The sequence below is a fragment of the Sander lucioperca genome, chromosome 18 (assembly GCF_008315115.2).
Source record: "Sander lucioperca isolate FBNREF2018 chromosome 18, SLUC_FBN_1.2, whole genome shotgun sequence".
NCBI lineage: Eukaryota > Metazoa > Chordata > Actinopteri > Perciformes > Percidae > Sander > Sander lucioperca.
The window spans coordinates 11,739,826-11,762,611 of NC_050190.1; the positions used below are offsets into that span (position 1 = coordinate 11,739,826).

The following is a 22,786-nucleotide window of genomic DNA, read 5'->3' on the forward strand; positions in this document are numbered from 1 at the left end:
CTCACATGCTAAAAAAGTGGGGATGGATTTGCATCTTATTTCCATCCCAGTTAGATGCCTGGAGAAACGGCATTAAAAACCAACTGCCTTCTAGGAGGAGGGAGATGGAAAAGAGGGATGGGATACAGGACAAGGGGGGAGGGATTGAATCACACTGAGCAAATTGATGACACAAGGCATCCTGGAGGGTTTGAGTCGTTGGAAACTGTTGAGATTGGCTTTATGTTGCATCCAGGCTGCACTGACACATGCTTGGAAGTCCACTGTCTGTGCTTTATTGCAGCACCGCCGCCTTTCATTTCTCGCTGTATGTTTGTTTCTCTTCCAAACAATCATGAGATCATCTCTTTGCCTCGAGCTATTTAACACCAGCAACTACTGCAAGCCTGGCCTGGGTGTGGGTTTAATTAAAGCAACAACAAAAAAATGAGTATGAGTAATGAGTACTTCTTTTGCTTTGGATATCAAGATTATTTTCTCTCTTCAAGACAGGTTTTCTTTCTCTTTTCGCATGTTTTTAGGGTTTTTACTCCTGTTATTGAATGTGTTTAAGTAAAGGGAGCAAAGTTGTTTTGCACCTTTGTAGGTTAGACGTCACAAAGTGTTTCACAATAATAATAATAATAAAAAAAAACTGCTTGTTGTGCACAGATCTTAAATCCAACAGGAGAGAGTCGCAAAGTTTATAAGCCATGACTGCGTCTGGAACAAGGAAAAACAAATAAAACCAGATCAGAGAATCTTAGAGACCTACTGGTGATATAAGGCTGGAATAGACCATACAGACCTCTAAAAGTAATCACAAGAATTGGGTTTTGAATTTGATGGGGACCTGGTCTAAAGCCTTGCAGCAGCAAGTAGTCTGGACCGCTTGTAAATGATTCAGGGAAGTTTGCTTACATTAGACAGGTGAAGATGAAATAAAAGCATGAATAATTATCTCCATCTCAGTTTAAGACACAATACGTTCAAGTTAAGCAAAATTCCTCTGCTGGAAAAACAGGAACAAATCAAACACTTCACATACTGGTCAAGAGATGAGTGCCTGCTCAAAAGTGACACGTACAGTAAAGAAGGAACCAAGGTTTTCCTGCACCTCAGGGACAAGAGCGGCAGGGGCACAGATAACCTCTGTTTTATCAGGATTAAGTTGTAGAAAGAATCAGCCATACATTTTAATCTAATTTTGGCAGTCATGTACATTAAATCATGTGTTGAGGGTTAAGAGAGATGTTTAATTGAATATCATCTGCATAGCAGTGATCACATTTCATAAGTTTCTAGTTAGTTTCATTGATTATAAAATTTAGTATATAAAACCCGACGCAGCCTTGCTCCACTGTACTCTAGCTACTCTATCAGGACTTTTAGGTCAGGAAAATGAAATATGCTACCTAAATAAAGTTTTGCTTGCTTTGATTGATAATATATACTTTTAAAACATCTTAATATGTATACAAAGCAAAGGAGATTGGACCATAAACAGAACCCTGGGGCACACCACAAGACAAAGATGCAGAGGACACAAAGTTGAAAAACTCCCATAAGAGAGGTACTTATTAATAATATATGTTTATCTAAACACCTATTTTTTCTTTAATTATCTTTGTATTTGAAGCTACCAGCACATTAAATTAGTTAGAGATTTAGATTTTACATAAAAAAACACATGCTAAGATTATAAAACACAATGCATTGTTAAATAGTAAACCTGTGGTTTACAAGCTTTTTGGCTTGTGACCCAGAAAGTCAGTGTCTACTGTGCGCTTGTTATGTTTCAAGTCAAGAGTTGAGGTTCAGAGAGGTAAAATGATCCAATATTTAAAAATGTAACCGAGTTTAGAGAAAAGTCAAAAAAGGTGAATATAAATGTTGCTTTTTATTCTTTCCTCTCCCATTAATCATCATCTGTCAACTATACATTTTGCTAATAATTCTGAACTTTTACTTAAGTAGGATTTTAAATGAAAAGACTTCTACTTGTAATGGAGTGTTTTTGCATTGCTGCATTTGTACTTTTACTCAAGTATCTGTCTAAATCTATCTATCTATCTTCCACCTACCGAGAATAACTCGGCAGGTCTTTTCTCAGGTTTGATCTCACGCTTTGATCCACACTCTTTTTCGTTTGTCTGTTTTCCCCCCATGGTTTGGCCTCTCGGCTCCATGTCGAGTCAGGATCAAGTCGGACCCACCATCAGCACTCCGGGCACATATTCCCAGCCTCACACACACACACACACACACACACACCCTCCTATCCTCTCTCACTGTATTATCCCATGTCCTCAGTGCAAACACAAACAAGCTTCAGGAGAAGCAGGTGTCCTTCCACTGGGATAAATAAACAGTAAACCAGGATCCAGGAGCAGGAGGTTGAGTCCGTTTTGGTGTGTGTGTGTGTGTGTGTGTGTGTGTGTGTGTGTGTGTGTGTGTGTGTGCGTGTGTGTGTGTGTGTGTGTGTGCGTGTGCGTGTGCGTGTGCGTGTGCGTGTGCGTGTGTGTGTGCGTGTGTGTGTGGGTGGGTGGTGGGAGGAGTGATTTATGTTAGTTTCTGTCTCAGTGGTGTTTGTGGGGAGAAACTTTGAATATTGCTGATAGCATCTTTTAAGCTCCCACTGTCTCTAACAAAGCTGTTTGTTTTCACTCAGGGTGTTTCTTTTCATCTCCTGTTTTGGGGTTTTAAGGTTTTATTGTAAAGGGTTTTTTCACAATCATCATAGCTAGTTGTAGAGGATTATGAAAAATAAAGCCAATGCAAACACAGTATGTCACATCGGACCGGCTCAAAATATCTGATAGACTGATAAACTTGTTTACAGTAAAGTTGGCAACTAATTGTTAACATTTGTCATACCAGTCTTCCATAAAAAAAACTCCCCGTTCAATAAAACCCCATTGAGAGTAATTTGCCACTGATTCATGCTACTTGCTGCAGGATGCTGTAGATTAGATGTTAGCTGTTAAGAGTTGTCCCCCTGATTTGGTTGCATGCTAATTCAGTTTTTCATTTGCACTTTTGATGGTTCTGTTGAGGTTTCAGGACTTATTTGCCTCTCACCTGCAGCTGTGCAGGCTGATGGTAATCTGTCCTCAAAGAGAATGTCAACAACGTTCTATGTCATCATCCAGTAACACTGGCACAGGTGGGAGTATTTCTTCATAAAATGTGGAGGAAAGTTAACCTAAGCAGAATGAAAAACTGACTCAGCCATGTGGAGGAAAATGTTACGTATATTTTATTTTGTCAGTTTGCACGTGGTAATCTGAAACAAGATTTTAGGATTCAGTCTCTTGGTGTCTTCTGGGGATGTAATGGAGGAAAGAAAACCTACTTTTACATTATGTTTTACTTAATTTTATTATTTTATTTATTGAAATTGATTTTTCCAAATTTCCAAGCTCACAAAATGCTCAAAGATGTAAACGGACAGATCTAGAGCGTTTCAATTTTTATGGATTTACATTTCTTACAAAAATTGTAATCAATTGTTTTATGATCAAGTGATCCAACAAAAGGTTTCAAAACTATTGATTAGCGGCCAAAACAACCATCTCACCACAAGGTCCATTTAGTGGAAAACTCTCTGTTCTGGAGCTTTCGACCAGGATCCGTATATAAATTGTAGATGTTCAGGTTTTAATTATTTTTTTTCAAGCAATTAATTGTAATCAGGTCAATAACACTATAAATCTAAACAATAAACCAAACATAAAACATATTCATATTTTATGCACCGATCCAATACTGATATCCATTCAGATCCTGACATTTTTAAGCAGATTATAGGACCATGACATCAAAGGATAGGTAGACAATTTTTTAAGTCAGTCTCTGAATTTTGAACTTACTGTAAAAGACATTAACTACAGAAGATACTCACTTGATTTGTCTAAGTCAGACTGCTGAAACCTCATATTTTCTTTGGATAAACTTTAGAGTAAAGCCTATATGTACAGAACAAAGCGTGGGTTTTTTAATGGCCACAGCAAGTAAAACCTGTTTCAATGTTCATGTGGGCACCTGACTGAAAATGTTGAACCAACACTTTAAAAACAGCTTCTTTGTCGATGTCATTATAAACTGAGTCAATTTTAAGCCTCATGTTAACTTACATTAAATTGATTTTAGTGATCTCCATGCAGTGATGATTACAGATTTGACATTTGGGGAAAAGAGAGCACTGTATCTGGTCAGTACTCAATACCTGCAGATACACATGCGTTTTTTTATGATAATTATTATTTTTGATTCTCATTGGAGGACAGGCATTCCATACATATAGACTACATTACTGAACATAAAGTCTTCATACCTAAAACATACATAATTACCATTACTGCCCATAATGCTGCAGTAATCATGAGAAGATGTTCCTTGCTCCAGTCCTTAAATTAGCACCCCACCACTGATTTGTGCAAACACATTCATCAGTTGTATAGTTGTAATATTCATGCATCTTTAGTTTTTTTTAATAATTTTTTTCCCTTTAGTGTTTTATCCGTTTTTTTCTTTTAATCACCTTTGTTTTAACCTTAAACCCTTTAATCACGTTTTTAAACAAATTATGTAGGCCTAGCCAATTTGAACATAGACATTATTTCTTTCCAAATGAATAACCCAATGATAAAATCACAGCTGTTAAAACCTGCTCCTCCTCTGGCTCACCCTGAGTCCTTCTACAGCTCTCAGGTAGGCCACCAGATGAGCCAATCACAACCTCGGAGAGGGTAATTGACAGTTGGCCCCGCCCTCCCAGACACCTGTAATCCAATCCGCGGGCCTGTCATAGGTAAAACCGGCCTTAATATCTAAGCATTGCCCCAAAAAAGCGAGAAAAGCCGACAAAACCCGTTCTCTCACTAGGGGACACCTTGTTTGTTGCCGCGGCCCTCATCCAGCGTTAGCGGCGGAGTTTTTCACGGTAAAGAAGACGGATCGGATTTTCAGTACCAACTAGAAAGTCCAGTTCGACCGACAGAGATGTCACAGGAGCATGACAAGTAAGTTGTCCTGACGCTCCACTTTTAGCCTGCAGAACGAGCACGAGACACTATAAGCTTGTAATACTGACTGTAAATATTTTTTGGAATTTTTATACTTTTTCTGTGAGTTCATTGCACAGACCGATTTTAAAATCCGAGGAAACTTTGTGGTCCACCTCTGACCTGCGGCTGCTGATATTTAAGCATTCTTTTAGGATTATTTATTATAGATTCTTTCTTTTTTAAACAAGGGAAGTTTACTTTAAGACTGGGCTGCCAAGTGGGAAAGCGATTATATCTCATAGTTTCCCATGGTGTAACTGCGCTCATTTCACCTGTCATGTTCAAGCCTGTACAGGTGTATCTCCACCTGTCGTGCGAGCAGAGGCGCCTGTTAGAATAACGCCTGTTGGTTTTGCTTTAAGCTCTAGAAGTTATGTGGATAGTCTTAATTATGTTTATTCAGGAATAAACATGGACCTCAGCAGCATGGAGCTGTCAGCTAAAGAAAGCTGGCTCTGCAGATGGTTATTCTATTCATGTAAGAGTTTTGATCAACAGCTTCACTAAAAAAGTATTCTTTTTTAAAGATGAATAATTTTCATGTTGATATAAATGCTTAGCCTATATTCTGTATGTTTTTGAGGTCAATGACAAGGAGAATTTTAAGGGGAGTGAAATTGTACACCTGCTAGGCGTTGGCTCGCCTTTACTAACACAGACAATGTAAGCAAGCACAGGACCTTATGAGGTTTTGGTGGATTTTACTATAGGCTATATGACTACATGACTCAAATGTTAAAAATCTTAAAATAGAGACTACATGCACACTTCTAAATGTTAAAGGGTTTTTTTCATGCTTTTGTACATTAAAAGTGACAATCTGTTAATGTATGCTGCATTACTGACTACAAGCTAAATCAATCAAAGTCGTCTTTGTTTTGGTTTAGTAATGGATTACATTTCCTTAGAGTTTTATTGCCAGTTAATAATGGATCTTATCAGGTTGCATTATATGAATAGCACAATTAGATATAAGATTACTAATTATCACTTTGCTTTGACCACTGAGAGGGAAAAAAGCTATGTTTGTTGTAGATACTCAATGTGGAAACTGAGCCAGTCCGTTTGTACTTCATCATAATTACTTTGTCGTGGCAGAAAATCCAGCAGACAGATTTGGTGGCAGGATGATTGAATGTGTGTGTAGTTTCTAAAGTTTGACACAGAAAGCTAGTGATCTATATGAAACTTTAATAACAAGAGCTCGACTAATGACTTTTCCTTGTTTTAGGCGTTACGCTTAACCCATCTAAGTAAATAGAAGCTGAGCAAACATTACAATTTACAGTAAATAGGCATGTTCAGTGTTGAAATTTTGAATGTATCTCACTTCTCGAAACTGAAGCTTAATTTCCTTTTAAATTCAAGCTGTTTACCTGAGTTCAATGAACTTAAATGTACCCCTTTAATACCACTGCAAGCAGATGAGACACATAGAAACACAAGCCGTTGTGTTCTAATTTGTCCAACTGAGTTCTGTTTAGCAATGACTCTAAAGGCCTCACAAGGCGGAAGAGGAGGAGAGGGATGCAGCCGGTGACTTAGAATAAAAACTCATGATTCTCTTACAAAAAAAAAACAGTAGCATGGCGCTGGAATGTGGCAGGGTCAGGTGCGTCATTTGCGGTCAGTTCTCAGCCAATGAGAAGTCCCCGAACCAGAGTCGTCACACTGGATGAGCCTGTAGAGCATCTTTCGCTAGAGACACTTCAGTGGTTCGATGGCTGAGAATTGTTGTGCAATCATTGAAAAGCTTGAACAACAGGTCTTACAGATAAAGAACATCTACATGGTTGATCTCTCGCTCTTATAACCTGTTTGTGTGTTCTGAACGAGGTTTTGGTTGTACTTCTTGGCTTTGTAAACTGGTACATGTCAGTGAGGAAAATAAATCATTTATATGCTTGATAAGAAGCTCATATAATCCAGAGTCTATATCTGCTATTTGTCACCATGATTCAACATGATGACAACATTGCATCCATAGAGTATATTTAAAGTAATGCCATCAATTGTTGACATCAACTGAAACATGATTTGATAAAGATAAATGACATCACATAAGCACATCTCTGCATTAAAAAAAACATTAGCATCTTAATAATTTGGTTAGTACACAGCAACTTATGAAACATCCTCTTCTTTTCTCGCAGTAAGCGTGCGGTCCTGGTTCTCCAGAACGAGCCGGGCTATGGCGGCCAGCGTCGCTCCTTCACCACAGAAGATGAAGCCTGGAAATCCTTTCTGGAGAACCCACTGACGGCTGCCACCAAGGCCATGATGAGCATAAACGGAGACGAGGATAGCGCAGCAGCTCTCGGCCTGCTCTACGACTACTATAAGGTAACAGGAAAACCTTAAGAATTACTGTCTTGACCATGCGGGAAATAATTCTCCAACTTTCTGAGCTCTTTTGTCAAAAATTCACAGTGGATCCGGAAGCAATCAAATCAGGCTTTACCTATATGATCTTCCATACTGACATCCGACAATGAAGCAGCATCTGTTAGACAGAGCCCTATGTCATGTAACTGATCTATAGACAGCAGGATGACCCGGCTTGTTGGATGTGATGTGGTCAGACGCTGAGCGGCTGTGTTTACCCTCCCATACAGGTGCCCAGGGAAAAGAGAACAATAACCCAGAGCAAGCCAGAAACACTGGTCTGTGATGTGGATCCCAACAAAAGGTAAGCAGCAGCCCTCACCTAATACCACCCCCCTTTAAAAAATAAGAGCATGAAAAGCCGAGGGGATCTACAGCATGAAAGGAACAGAGGGATTCAAGCTATTTCACATTCTCTGAATTTTATGCATACATTTGCATATTTATGTAGAAGCAGTACAGTGTGCAGCCTTAACTGCTCATTTATTAAAATCTATTTAAAACTGTACACATATTCATCTGTGGAGGACCACTTTGTTTCTCCAAAAAGACTTTTCAGGAAGGAAAACAGCCTTGGTTTTAGCTTGAACACAATTAAGGAGTCTCTCCACTAGATTTGCTCTTCATTTAAAGTTAAAACACACAGCTATACTAACTTTTTTTATCAGATGATCTCACTGAGACGCAAAAAGAATGAATATAAGCAGTCATATGTGTCATAAGTGTACAATATACACATGTCAAATAACAGATAAAGCTTTAAAATATCTAAGGAGAATAAAAGAATATAGCCTGAGAGCTACTAATTCCTTTTAAATGGTTATCTAAGGGTAATCAATCAATCAATCAATTTCTCTCTAAATTGGTTGCACAGCAGTGAAAACATAAATTAAAAACACTAATCACATGAACACATTTACAAAACAGAAAAAAACACTGAGAACAGGTTAAAATATGAGTAAAAAAACATATAATCTTAATGTTAATTAGAATATAGGTCCTGAAAGGGTATATGTGCTCATGTCAGGGTATATGAAAGAGTTAATGTTAGTTTTGGTTAATGGGCTTCACAATATGCTGGATAACACTTCAAATCCAATACTACATATGTGCTGTTTTTCTTTGATGCAGACACCAGCTCCAGTCTGGACACACCATGGCTCCTCATCAGGACGGCGGTATGGAGAACAGGATCCAGGTCCTTAAGGGGCCCTTCAATATTCTTCAGCTGGCCCAGGACAAGAGGGCCCAGTTTCCCTCACCAGGTCTGTTCACATTTTTTTTAAATAAAAAGACACAAGCAGCTTAAAAACAGAAAACCTGATCGTCAGTTTGCTGATTTTTTTCTACTCAGACACGACCGTCACTGTTTCCATTGCCGCCATGCCAAACTACCCGTCTGTCAAGACAGAGGTGCCCACCCACGGCTTCTCAGTGACCGTGCCAAACAACTGTGCCGAAACTGACGGCCATGTGAGTGTCTTTGAACGCCAGCTCACCCACAACACGGTCCAGTTCAGTCCCAACACCCAGTCACGCACGCCCCCCGACTCCACCTTCTCTGAGAGTTACAAGGATGGTTCCCAGGAGGTGTGTGTTTCGATCCCCCTTTCTTAACCCCACTAATGCTCTCCCTATACCCCTCCCCCCCTCCTCTTTGCTCTCCTCTCCACTCTCAGATCTCTCCCATCACACAATAGGATATTCACCTGATCCCATGGAGCCAGCGGTGGGCTCAGCCTTCCCTGGTTTTATTTGAACATGCCAAAATAGCAGCCAGTGTGTTATTATGCCATTGTCTCACCAACACAATAAAGTGCTGTACTTTTCTCCTACAATAGCCAAAGCCTCTCTCCTCTTTTTCTATTTAACCGGGAGGGGAATTACCTTAGAATAGAGTAACCCAACAAAACCCCTGTAAAGGAGGGGATGAGGGTGGGTTAGCAACATGAGGGAACTAAAATAAATGGGGATGAAGGGGAAGAACAGATTAATAAAATCTACACAAACTGTTATAAGTGGTGGAAGAAAGAGAAGAAAATCCCTGACGGGCACTAAATTAAAGTATTCCTCTGGTGAATTATACGAAGAGGATACTAAAATAAATCATTTCAGCGAAGTAGCTGTTTAATATCCTTTTTTTGCTGAGCCTTACTTCACACTCTTTATCTGTTTTCTTTGTGCGCTGCAGGTGTTTTCCTTCCCAGGGGATCTCCAGTTACGAATGTCCTCCATGTCGCCTCGGGACTACAATCAGTTTAACCCCGTGCAGGGGTAAGTTGTGCTGCCGCCGGCCCACCGTACGACTTCCACCGCCATTCAGCTTTTTGACACAAGACAGCAGAATGGCCTCATTCATCACAGTCACAGGGGAGACACCAGACTCCCCTTCGTGTAAAGTACAAGAGTCTGCACACACAGGCTTTATCTGGCCCAAAACACTGACTTTAAGGTCATGTTTTACCTGCAGCGGCTAAAAGAAGCGTGCACCATGCTGAATGCTATTGTTGCATTTTTCTCCAGTTTTACAAAAAAAATAAATGCCCTTTCTTCATGTTTTATTCTTGATGGTTACTTAATTCTGCTGCTATTTCACCGTATTTTAGGAATAACTTTGAGTACACTCTTGAGGCGTCCAAGTCTCTGCGTCAGAAGACAGGTGACGGGACAATGACGTACCTCAACAAGGGCCAGTTTTACCCGATCACCCTCAGGGAGGTTGACAACAAAGGCATGCAGCAACCCATCACCAAAGTCAGGGTAAGAAAAAACAGAAACAAGTAACAACATAGGATTACTGACATTAATCACATGCTAAATTCTCATTATAACATACTAAGTTGTCATTGTGTGTATGCATTGTCAGAGTGTAGTGATGGTGGTGTTTGGAGAGGAGAAGTGCAGAGATGATCAGCTGAAGCACTGGAAGTACTGGCACTCTAGACAGCACACTGCCAAACAGAGGTGTCTGGACATTGGTAAGAGCCACTTTTTTTAAATATTTAAGCTGTCAATTACAAATTGAAAAATATGTACTAGTTGGCAGAACAAGAGTGCTGCAACAAAGGCTCAAATTAAAGAGTCAAATAAAGTCAAGTGTAACGTCTGAGACACTGCTGGTGCACAGATTGTGGTGATTTTAAGATCCAATGATTCATTCCTGGTTTTCATTGAGCAGGCTGATTAATCCTCCTGTGTCTGCACAGTTAAGTGTCTGGTTGAAAGGGCAGCTTAGCAGTAGCTGACAGAAAAAGGTGTGTTGCTAGGGATTTATTCTGCAGCCTTTAAAACCTCAACGTGTCTTACTGTAACTTAGTGAACAAAGTTTTGAATACACTTTTACACTAGCCTGGTTGGTTCCGCTGTATATCTCACTCTGCTACATAATTACTAAACTCTTGTTTTATTGTCACAGCTGACTACAAGGAGAGCTTCAACACCATTGGCAACATCGAGGAGATTTCCTATAACGCCATTTCCTTCACCTGGGACACCAATGAGGAGGCCAAAGTAAGACAATAAATCTGACATTGCTTCACAGATATACAACTGAGTGACACCATCTTCCAATCACCAGGCTGCTTCTGACATCATTCATGTAAGAACAAGGATAGTGTTTGGTCCACGGGGTTTCCACATACTTCCTTGTCTTGAACTCTTAATATGAGCCTTGAACCTTTTACATCCACACAACCTTAAGCCAAATAGACTACTCTTCTTTTTTAAGGTCTTTTTAAGAACCAGAATTAAGGTTTCAGGTGTTGTCCATAGACAGTAAAAGTAATGGACAATGTGACGCCGTTGTTTTCAACGGAGACCAGTGAAGGTTATTAGAAGCACTTTTCCGGTGAGGGCTGAGCGTTACTGCGCAGCCTCCAACTGAGCTTGACGACGTAGATGTGACGTGTCTTCTGGTAGCTGTGCCAAGAGAAACTAATCATTCCGAATCTAGCAGAGACGGAGAGCGTAGGTATATGTAAGGAGATAACATAGGCACAGGCTAATTAATATATATACTAATGGAACCTTTTATACATTGTCGTGTTTCTTTAGAAATAAACTATGGACAAATAGCGTCTTTAAACGCTTCAGATGTAAAGTTATTCGCTGTCAAAGTGGCGTCAAAATGAATGGCAGTCAATGGGATGCTAACGGCGGGTGATGGCTTGATAGCAACAAAATGGCTCCATAGGAGGTACACTTTGCGGAGGCTGGCTTACCCCCTTGGTGTTGTCACCCTTTGTTGGTGATAGTCAGCAGCTTTGTTCATGTGATCCTCCAAAACAGTCGTTAAAGACAAATATAAATAGAAGAGTGACGATGCTTTCACGTTGTTCCTCCCCTCCTCTTGTGTGTTTAGTCTTGTTGCGTAAAGACATGGAGGTGTGTGGTGTGAGTTTTCTTGACTGGTCCAACCTGCCTATCACCTATTGTGATGCTGCGTGTTAAGGTATTTCTGCACACCATAGGCTACAGAAGTAACAAAGAGTGCAGGAATGAGGAAACTCAGCAGGGGAGGATGAGGACAAATCAGACAGTTAACAAATAAAATCCTGTTCAACGAGTAGGAGAGGTGACTGAGGGGCCATCCACACGGAGACGCTTTTTCGTGCAAATGCACCGTCGTCCACACAAATCCAGTAAACGCACTGCCTGAAAACGCACTTTTTTTAAACCTGGTCCCAGGGTGAAGAAATTCGAAAACGGCTCCCTTTTGGCTTCGTTTGGACGGCGAAACCGCATACTTATCGTATCGATGATGTCATCGCCACACCCCTCGACCTCTTACCCGCGGCCACTGACACACACACACGACTGCGGTGAAGCTATAAGCGAGCATATCCCATCTCCATGGTCAAACAAGCTCACTTCATCTAAATACTTGTCTAAATAAATGTCTCTGCTCCCTGACACTTCCCTCTGCTCTGCTGGTCCTGGATTCTATACACGATATATTGCTAACGTTATGTAGCTAACGTTAAACATCGCTAAAGCAGCTAGGTTACGTTAACGTTAGCTGCTATGGTTATCTGTTTATAAAGTGGAAGTAGACAACTTATCAACTAGCTAGCTAATCTGTCTGATTATCAACTCCTTGAACGGATTATAGTAATTTATAGCACGGCTTATTGTAGAAAGGCTGCAAGAAAAACGTGTATATTATCAAAAAGACATTGGATCATTGATGTTTGTTTGACTGCCGATGTTAGTTAGCAGAGCTAACGTTAGCTCTGCCAGCTAGCGCGCTGCAATAATGTCCGATGGCAGACAGAATTGCAAAATAAAAAGCAATCCAACAGCACATTATACAATGTAAACAAAGACACGTTTTCTTGCGACGGCCTTTATAAAATGAGCAGTGGTGAAAGTTATTATAGTCCACGGATGTATTAAGAAAACGTTAGTCTAGCTCAGGGGTCACCAACCTTTTTGAAACTGAGAGCTACTTCATGGGTACTGAGTCATACGAAGGGCTACCAGTTTGATACACTCTTCTGAAATAACAAATTTGCTCAGTTTGCCTTTAGTTATATATGATTATTAATGATTAATAATACTCATCTATGTGAAGACACTGATCACGTTAATGATTTCTCGCAATAATTATCAACAATGACTTAACAAGGTGGGAAACAGATAATATCAATATTCAATTTTCATTTTTAGAACAGGCCTGAGGGCTACTCATGTGGTCCTTGGGGGCTACCTGGTGCCCACGGGCACCATGTTGGTGACCCCTGGTCTAGCTAGTCATGTTATGATGGGAAGTGGAAGTGACAATGCTCTTCTTCTCCGTTTTTTGGTGAATTTCTATAGCAGAAACAGTGCCGCTTATAGGCCTGGAATATGAAGTAGCGTGTTGAGTCATTTACAAATGGATCCGTTTGGACGCAACTATTCTTGAAACGAATCCAAGGAAGACGGGTAAAAAAAAAGATTGTTTTGGTACGTGTGGACGTGGCCTGAAAGGAGGAGCTCCTGTCCTCTCTTCCACTCTTGGATTTTTTGTTTGTTGTTGACCCTCATGTCAGACTGCCACTGATCCACTGTCAGTGTGAGATGGAGGATGACTGACAAGCTAACAGACAAAAAGACGAAAAAGACAATGTGGCGTGACAGAGCGTCTTGCTCTCTGTAGGCTACACTTATCCTAAATAAAGTCACATACACAAACCTTTCTGTCATGCACGCACGCACGCACACGCGCACACACACACACACACACACATACACACACACACACACACACACACACACACACACACACACACACACACACACACACCAGGATGTGGGTCTAACTGCCTTATGACTCGAGGCCTGTGTCCGTAGGATGTTCTTTGTGTGTGTATTCTGTGTGTGAGAGCCGGGGTGTGTATGTGTGGCTTGCCCCTGAGGTGATTGCTCTGCAGCATATACTGTATGTATTTGTTGTGTATTTACAGAAGGCAGCTTCTCTCTTATGTTTACCTGCTCTGGGGGCAGTTTGCTGATGTTATCACAAAAAACATATTTTAATGCCAATAATTTCTTTTCTGCTTTAACAAATGATAATTGAAGTTGCCAGAAACTCCCAATACAAGACAAAGTAACACAGGTGCTTCAAAAAATTTACAAATCTTTATTGATAATCACTCCAAATATTATCATAGAACACTTCAAGGGTGTAGAAAATAATGTTATACTATTTATACACACAAATACAGCAGAGACATGTAAGAAATACAACTATAATACAGTATATTTACATGTGATTTTAATTAAATTCGACAGCCATAAGTTAGATCATGACATAACATGATAGAGCACTTTCAACTGTTTTTTTTTTTCAGCTTGTCTCTACATAATATATACATAAAGTTATGTTACTATAAATAAACATGCTTAGTGTATTCACTGATAAATAGACGAACTCCCAAGGATTTTACTTTCTTAATGCAATGCTCAAATACATTCACAAAAATACATTTCTTCCCTTTTAATAATATACATCAGTGTTATCTGCTGCTTACCCCTTGGTTCCTCTTTGTCAGGTGCTGCCAAACGCTGTGTTTTGATAGTGTGTTTTGTTGACACAATGATAACCTGTTTTCAATACAAGCACCAGGAGGACAAGGAAAGAAAGTAAAAACATGAGCCTGTGATTACAAGAGTCAACCAAAAGAGGGCAACAAAGAACACTGAATGTAGTCTGGGGACTGAACTGCAGAAAGGCCTTCAGTGTTTCACACATGAAGCTAATTGGAATGATAAAATAATTACAGTGAAAACCTTCTTTATGATGATGCTTGTAGATGTTTTTATGTTTAATTTCTCCAACTTTGTACAGGTGATGTTAGACATTTTCTCTGTGCTTTAAAGGTGCTGTAGGTAGGATTGCGAAGATCCAGGACTTAGCCAAACATTTTTAACATCGACAACTTCTCTTTAAAACACAACTGTCCCTCCTTCCTCCCTCCACAGATCTTCATCTCCGTCAACTGTCTGAGCACCGACTTCTCTTCCCAGAAGGGTGTGAAGGGTCTTCCTCTGAACCTGCAGATCGACACCTACAGCTACAACAACCGCAGCAACAAGCCCATCCACCGCGCCTACTGCCAGATCAAAGTCTTCTGTGACAAGGGAGCCGAGAGGAAGATCCGAGATGAGGAGAGGAAGCAGTCCCGCCGGAAAGGGAAGGTCGCTGAGCACAACCCTGGCCTGGCCTGTGAGTCACTCAGTAGTACTTTACCTTGCACAAGCGGGGGACTGAAACCACTGTTATTTGATCTACATTCTTTTCCTACCTAATCCCAGAGTTTTAAGTCTATTCGTGTATAGTATAGTACAATCTATATAATACAATCTGTTACACTTCTTAGCAGATGAAAAAATCCACACATGGCCTCTTTCTTACCTCAAATCACCCATTTCAGAGTTATAAGAGGATCTTTCTTTGTCTAAAAGCTGCACCAATCCATATTTTTACGTGAACAATGGGTCAATGAACCCAAGGAGAAATAGGCCTATCACCCAACTCTGCAGTTCCTCTCAGCCCTACAGAGCGTTTTAGCTTGTTTCGGCTCATTGTTTTGGTTTCACTGGCTGCAACTCTCTGGACTGTTGGCCCAGACACATGACTCTAAATAAATGCCAATGTTGCTCTGTGTTTTCTGGATGTGTAAATTGTCATTTTTTTGCTAACACATTGTTAAAACCTCATAAGCTGTTAGCTTGTTGTTTTGCCCCCATGTGGCCATAACAATATATTATTGCAGGTTCAAAGACTTTGAAGATGTCCTTCTGCATTAATAGACACAGATGGATGTCTAATGATAGACTAAATGGCTCCCTGTTGTGTCTTTTCCTCTCAGTTGTGGATGTCAAAATTCCCGTCCTTCAGAAACGCAACGATGTGACCATCTTCAAAATGATGACCGACCACGAGACCCAGCCTGTCCTTTTCATACCTGACATTCACTTCTCTACCTTCCAGCGCCATGTAAGTGCCAGTCACAGACACAGAAGTCTAGCATGGATTAACATGTCCTACATGTAATTTCTTTGACATCAACATTGTTTTGCTACATTTATGTAATATTCGTAGCATCTTAGATTGTCCATAAATATGTTGTTTTTATGCTTCTACCCACTCATAAGCCAGCAGGCTGAGGTGACCTGCTTGCTTGCTTGCTAGTTGGCAGGAACAGTGAGTTCTGGTTTAGAGCTCTGATAGGAGTCCTACATACCAATGGCTGTATTTCAAACCGCTTATTCACAGGATGAATCATTTACCAGTGACTCAAAACAAACGGGGAGTTTCAGAAGATACTACCTGTACTGCCAACTTAATGTCTTTGGATGCTCAGAGGAAATGGTGATGGAGAGAGGACTGCAGTTTTGTTAATAATGTGTAGATGCTATATGTGGCACTCTTTAAGCATGCGTGCAGTTTGTCAGGTTTTTATCTTCTCTGTGACTGGACTCTGTGCTTTGCTTCTTCCTGTCAGAACGAACACGTCACATGACACTTACAGAGGGGTGTGTGAATGTACACCCGGCCAGAACACATTAGTTTTTGGCTCAGTTCAGGCCCTTTTCATGTTGTTTTTTTTTTTTTTTTTTACGATGAGCTGCTTTATTGAAAGTGAAATAAATTGGAATACTTGTGGCCTATGAGTGCCCCCTGCTGGTCACATTATGAGTAGTTCCAGCAAGACTTAGGGAGGGAGAGGAGGTTATTGTTGTTGTTGTTGCCAATGACATTTAACCTGACTGAACTGCTATCAGTTTCTGATAAACTCTGGGTTTACTGGGTTCCCTCTCAGAATAGAATTCTATAAACAGTAAAGCCTTCAATCAATACAGCCGCAGCGCAAAGAAAACAGCAGCTTTCATTCAAAAAAAGAAAACAACATATTTTGATTGATCTTATCCATTATAACATTGTGTTAAAGTTTGTACTGCAGCACTTCCAAAGTAGGAGATTTTAAACATGCATTGCAGATTATATATTAAAATTATATTTAACTTAATGTCTGTTATTGCCATGAATATTGGGTACCTTATTCTCAGACATCTATAGCTGATAATATTAGCAATTTAAAGTAATCTCTGATACAGGCCTAGTTTTTGTTATCTTCCATGTGAGTTCATTTCTCTGTTTCTGTTTCCTCTGCAGCCTTACCAGACAGAAGATGGAGAGGAGAGGTGAGTTCACTGTGGCCCTGATTTCATACTTGCTTTTTTCACACTTGCTTTTAAAATAGTTTTGAAACGAGACAACCTTTGGCACCTTCCCAGTAAAAGGCATACAGAGACACATATGTTGTTTCTAGGAAATGCCCTGGGCTTTGTGCATGTACATATGAGTTTTATAGCCTGTTAGCTGGTTGTTAAGGGCATTTAAGCAGTGATTTGTGTGTGTTTCCACTGCAGCTCGGGCATGAAGCGATTACCCTTCAGTGATGATGAGTTTGGTTCACCCCCAAACAAAATGGCAAGAGAGGAACCAAAGAAAGGTAGTGTGTGTGTGTGTGTGTGTGTGTGTGTGTGTGTGTGTGTGTGTGTGTGTGTGTGTGTGTGTGTGTGTGTGTGTGTGTGTGTGTGTGTGTGTGTGTGTGTGTGTAACTACTTGCACATACGCATGCAAACAAGTCTATGCCCTTTACCCTATATCCTATTCATAGGCATACAGCAAGCTTTTTTTCAATACTAAAATATGTAAATAAATGCTTTAGGATTTGTTATACCTAGAAGAGGAAAGTCTTGGGGTTTACCTTGATCATTTAAAACCTGTTTCACACAGATTTTGCCTGAATACACCTGCATATATTCAAGCTTCCCAAAGGCAGACTAGATCTTGCAAAATATGTTTGTGCAGCAGGATTTAAGTCTGGAAACGTAAACCATCAACGGAGAACTGATTGAGCTGATCAGATGTATACCAAACCAATTAATAACTACAGTGAGGTTCCAAGGGTTCACCAGATGCTCCTGTTGCACAAAATAATGTATTTTTTCCCCTCTGCTTTTTTTGTGAAATGTCTGCATACCTTCACCTCATCAGGCCTGTAAAAGTCCTTTAAATGAACAATCTCCAAAGCCTTAATCACTCTTTGGTGGTCTTTAAACTGCTCACAACTGATGTCACACTATACCAGACATTAACCTGTTATGAGAGGTAACAAGTAGATTTCTGAAGTAATTTTTGATGATTGAGCAAAAAGCATGTTCAATTTGTCACCTTAAATTGACTTTAAATTAAATTAAATTCAGTTAATGGTTTAGGTGAAGTTTTTATAATCTTTCCACGACAGCCATCATGTTTTTTTCCAGTTGGAAAATTGGCAGTGGTGCGATGGTTTGGAAGGGAGAGTGCTGCCAATCTATGTCAATGATGTCTTTCTCAAACAAAGTTATCCATGGCAGCTCCAGACCACAATGAACTGTGGCCTATATATGCTGTAGCATTTATGAAACCCCACCATATAGCCACTTACCAAACGCTTTCACTTGTTTCTTATTTGGTTTTGCTCCATCCTGGAGCTCAAACTAGTGAAAAGTCTTGTGTACATAGTTATGTCTTTAAGTATTTGTTATATTTAGAGGCCAAATATATCACAAGGTAACAGGTTGGAAAACAATACGAGAAAGTCTATTCAGAGCATTATCTATTTTGAGAAGACTAAGTGTTGTGAATGAGAGGTGGGTCTGACCATGTATGACGAGTGTGCTTCCTAGGTGTGCTTTGTCTGGGCCCAGTGCCACTTCTTTAAATATGGATGAGGGCCCATGCAGTCTGTCAGGGGGGTATTTAGTTAAAATGGCCTGCAAAGTTATGCAGTACATCTTCAGATTTACTAATGGATTAAACATATGTGTGCATGTGCTTGAGCTTCGATGCTACAAAATTTAAACGGGGATGCAGTAAAGCCACAAATCCTCAAACCCACACAAATAAACCAAACCAGCAGTCAAGCTGTTCAGACTGACGCAGTGACTTTTGTTTAAGGCCAGATTTGGGCTGACCCATGAACATATGTGCTTTGCTTTGACGCCTTCTCGTCTTTCTTTTTCTTTTCACCACACAGTACTGCTCTACGTGCGCAGGGAGACGGAGGAGGTGTTTGATGCCCTCATGCTGAAGAATCCCACGCTGAAAGGCCTGGTGGAAGCTGTAAGTTGTCCTCCGTCCATTGTACTGGTGGTGGCTCGTATTGCATTTCATGCACTTTTGTTTCTTATTGGTGGGCTCGGGCCATGCACTTGAAACCCAGAAGGGAGGCAGGTTAAATAAGCTGTGACAGGACACCCACGCAGGAATAATGTCGGGAAGAATAAGTACTTGGAGAGAGAGAGCGAGAGAGAGAGAGAGAGAGAGAGAGAGAGAGAGAGATAAAAAAGGGACACAAGGGAACCATAAAGTCAGTAATGGAGGGGAGGGATAGGAAAAAAACGTTGTGGAAGCGGAAATGTCCTGGGTAGTGAGAAGTAGAGGAGAATGTGGGAAAAGGGTGTGAAAAATGCAAAGAGAAATAGAAGAATAGAAAGAGGCAGGTGTGAGGTTACTTTAGGGTACAAGGTTAATATACAGTAATTATGGAGAACCAACAGAGTCAACAGAGTTGATGAACAGATGAACCAGGTGTCTGTGAAGGATTAGACTGTTTTTTTTTTTGCATATGATCTTTGTTCAAGCTTTTATGTTTCTTGCAATATTTTAACATTGTTTTGTGTTTTGTTTTTTCCAACCAGATTTCAGAAAAGTATGAATTACCTTTGGAGAAGGTTGAAAAGGTCTATAAGAAGTGCAAGAAAGGGTGAGTATGAGTCAATAACACTACACTACACTATGTCTGAAACTTTGTGAAGGACCAAACCTGACATTAATGAATAACCAAATAAATACATTCTATTATATCTCCTTCAGCAGGATTTTCCCCAGGGCCTCTCTCAAATTGTCTCTTTATGTCATATCCCTGTTACAGGGAGGACAAACACAACATTCGTTTACACTTACACTAAACAAAATTGACATTTTGCCTGATATATAATTTCAAACGTGTTCCTAATGGGAATTTATTTGGTAAATTGGTGAGTATATGAATATATCCATACAGGCTTGACTGACATGACTGTGGTCTTGAGCAAAATCTTGCTGTAGTACAATACATCTAAAAGGAATGTTTGACATTTTGGAAAATTTGCTTATTTCTTGACTAAAGTTAGATGAAAACATTGATACCACTCTTACAGTACACAGTATATGATAAGCAAACCTGTAGCTGTAGACAGCAGTAGGTTAACTTAGCTTAGCATAAAAACTGGAAACAGGGAAATGACTAGCCTGGCTCTGTTCAAAGGTAAGCTAACCGGCTGCTGGCTGTAGCTACATTTTGAAGAAAGTTTATAAGAGTATTTCCCAAATTGTCAAAACATTGCTTTAAAAGTAGAAGATAAAATAGTAATTTTACAAGTATTTTACACACGCCTTTATGTATACAGTAGATTGATTTGTCAGTTTCTTTGTGTGTTCATTAATTAATCAACTTATTTCCATATAAGTCAGGATATTAGTCTTTCATTTTATGAGGATGATTGATAATATATATATATATATACAGGTCACTAACACCCATATCCGTCCTATAATAGGATCCTAGTCCACATGGACGACAACATCATCAAACATTACTCCAACGAAGACACCTTCCAGATCACCATGGAGGAGATGGGTGGCATGTTCAAACTCACGCTCACTGAAATCTGATTGGACAGGAGGAGGTGATCAGAGGGATGGAGGACGAATGAAATGGAGCCGTCAGTAGAAGTGGTTTACACGTCTAGCTATGCAGTGATTATGGACTTCATCTGAAACTTTAATCATGTTGTCTTTGTGCTATATTAATGTCAAGCAGATTTTAAAAGTCCCAAAAGAGGTATTTAAAAAAAAAAAGCCATAGCTCTTAATAGACCGCAATGTTGATTAGATATGTAAGTTATACATTTTTGATTCATTTTAAAACCTTTTTTGTGCATACAAATCAGCAAGTGACGACAGGTTTGATTGATGTGACACCTTCTTTTTGTATTCAGTAAGTTGCACCTCAGATAATAGTGCCTACTTTTGTAAATGATTGTGCAGAGCATTTGTGATGCTGCTATACCTCATTCTATGCAAGCAGCAGTGTTTCTTTTAATGAGGAGAAACAGCTCATCTTTCCCTTACTAAAACCATAGCACTGATGATTACAATCTGTAAAGTTGGGTATTTAGCACACAAAATGAAGACAGCAAATTGTTGATGGAGCCCCAGTGGTTCAGTGTATTAATACTAAACAACATGGCAGTATTTAGTGTGTAAAACTATCTTCAACCATCATACAATTAGGGTAGAATATTGTAAATATGTGTGTGTGTGTGTGTGTGTGTGTGTGTGTGTGTGTGTGTGTGTGTGTGTGTGTGTGTGTGTGTTTTTAACATAGGATACATGTTTGTAAATTAAATGACTTTTTGATCTATATAGATAATGGCCTCTTTGAAAGTATTAATTAGTCACTAAATATATTGATAATAATGCTAAAACACAGCTACCCTTCCCCTGTAGAGTAGTTTTCTGAATGTTGATGAAAAAGTTTGATGAATGTCTACTAGTCCAGGCAGGCTGTTCTGGAAGTGCAATAACATATCTAGGTTCAGACAAATTCAGAAAATGAATCTCCTCTATTGCCATAACTACAGTATATAATACACATTAACTGTTAAACCAGATTTTTTTTTTTTTTATGGAAATATTGTTGTATATATCCACTGAAAACAAAACGGATCTTTATGATCCCTCATTTTGTATCTCAGTACTTATTGTGTATATATTTATTAAGAGCTGGATGTGGGTCATTGTTTTTTTTTTAACATATATATCCAAATTTCTATTATTCCTATTAATATAATGTTGTTTTTTTCCCTTTTTATATGAAGTTATTCTAACATTACATGTCAAGGGACGAAACCTTAACATGTTTTTAATTGTTATTGTTTTTATGTAAAGGATTTGATGCACAAAGTGCCCAATAAAGGCTCTCCAGTAGCTTCTGTTTTGGTTGTCTGAGACTTTTTTCTTCTCTAATAGTGTTCGACCTATTCTTTTCCTTTTCAAACATGGCCTCCATAATACAAACTGCCCATATAACAACAGACTTGTAATCTATGGCTAATAGTAGGTCTGTGGTTGATGTGTTGAGCTTCAGCAGAGATTAACTGTGCCTGTGCCAGTGTTTTCTGTCTGTCCATAGGAACAGATGTCTGGGCATCAACCCTAACCCTGTGCACAGGAAACAGGCATGACAGGACAGCCTGGTGCAGAGAAGCTGCTCTGTCGGAAACTTGGCCACATATTCTTGCATTAAGTAGGCTATTATTTGATATTTTAGCCACACCAGTGGTGCGGCCCTTGGGGCAGTAATGTCAATCAGCCGGTCCACAAGACTGAAATATTTCCACATCTATTAGGATGAATCCTAATGACTCTGGTGATCCCCTGACTTTTCCTCTAGCTCCACCATGAGCTTGATATTTGCGGTTTGAGTGAAATGTCCTGACAACTATTGAATGGTTGGCCATGAAATTTGGAATAGACATTCATGTCCCCCTTGTTATTGCCAATCACTTAAAGGCAGGGTTGGTAATGTTGTAAAGCTAGCAAGATTTGAAAGTAGCATCTCCTCGGGGCTCCGTCTAACCCCTCCCCCTGCTCTCGGGGCTCCAACCCACACGCAGACATGTACAAGGAACGCTGATTCAGACCAGAGCAGAGAAAGGACCACAATTTTACTTCATGTCTCTTTCACCAGTAAGCAAACACCTAATATCAA

The 22,786-nt window shown here is 39.8% G+C and overlaps 1 protein-coding gene across 4 annotated transcripts; it reads left to right on the top strand.

Annotated features, from left to right (window-relative positions):
* Positions 1–4,779: 4,779 nt before the first annotated feature.
* Positions 4,780–20,913, top strand: grhl1 (grainyhead-like transcription factor 1). Of its 4 annotated transcripts, none has more exons than XM_035994833.1 (16): positions 4,780–5,003; positions 7,202–7,391; positions 7,664–7,737; positions 8,565–8,698; positions 8,788–9,023; positions 9,622–9,707; positions 10,040–10,193; positions 10,300–10,411; positions 10,849–10,943; positions 14,898–15,141; positions 15,788–15,915; positions 17,095–17,123; positions 17,352–17,434; positions 19,007–19,092; positions 19,671–19,735; positions 20,571–20,913. In XM_035994833.1, exons 1-16 carry the CDS (start codon positions 4,984–4,986, stop codon positions 20,683–20,685), a joined length of 1,851 nt encoding a protein of 616 aa, XP_035850726.1. In that variant the 5' UTR covers positions 4,780–4,983; the 3' UTR covers positions 20,686–20,913. The 4 variants fall into 4 exon arrangements, with proteins under 4 accessions (XP_035850726.1, XP_031134702.1, XP_031134704.1 ...); XM_031278842.2 differs by having other exon boundaries at positions 9,625–9,707; XM_031278844.2 differs by having other exon boundaries at positions 8,788–8,906; positions 9,625–9,707.
* The last annotated feature ends 1,873 nt before the right edge of the window (positions 20,914–22,786 follow it).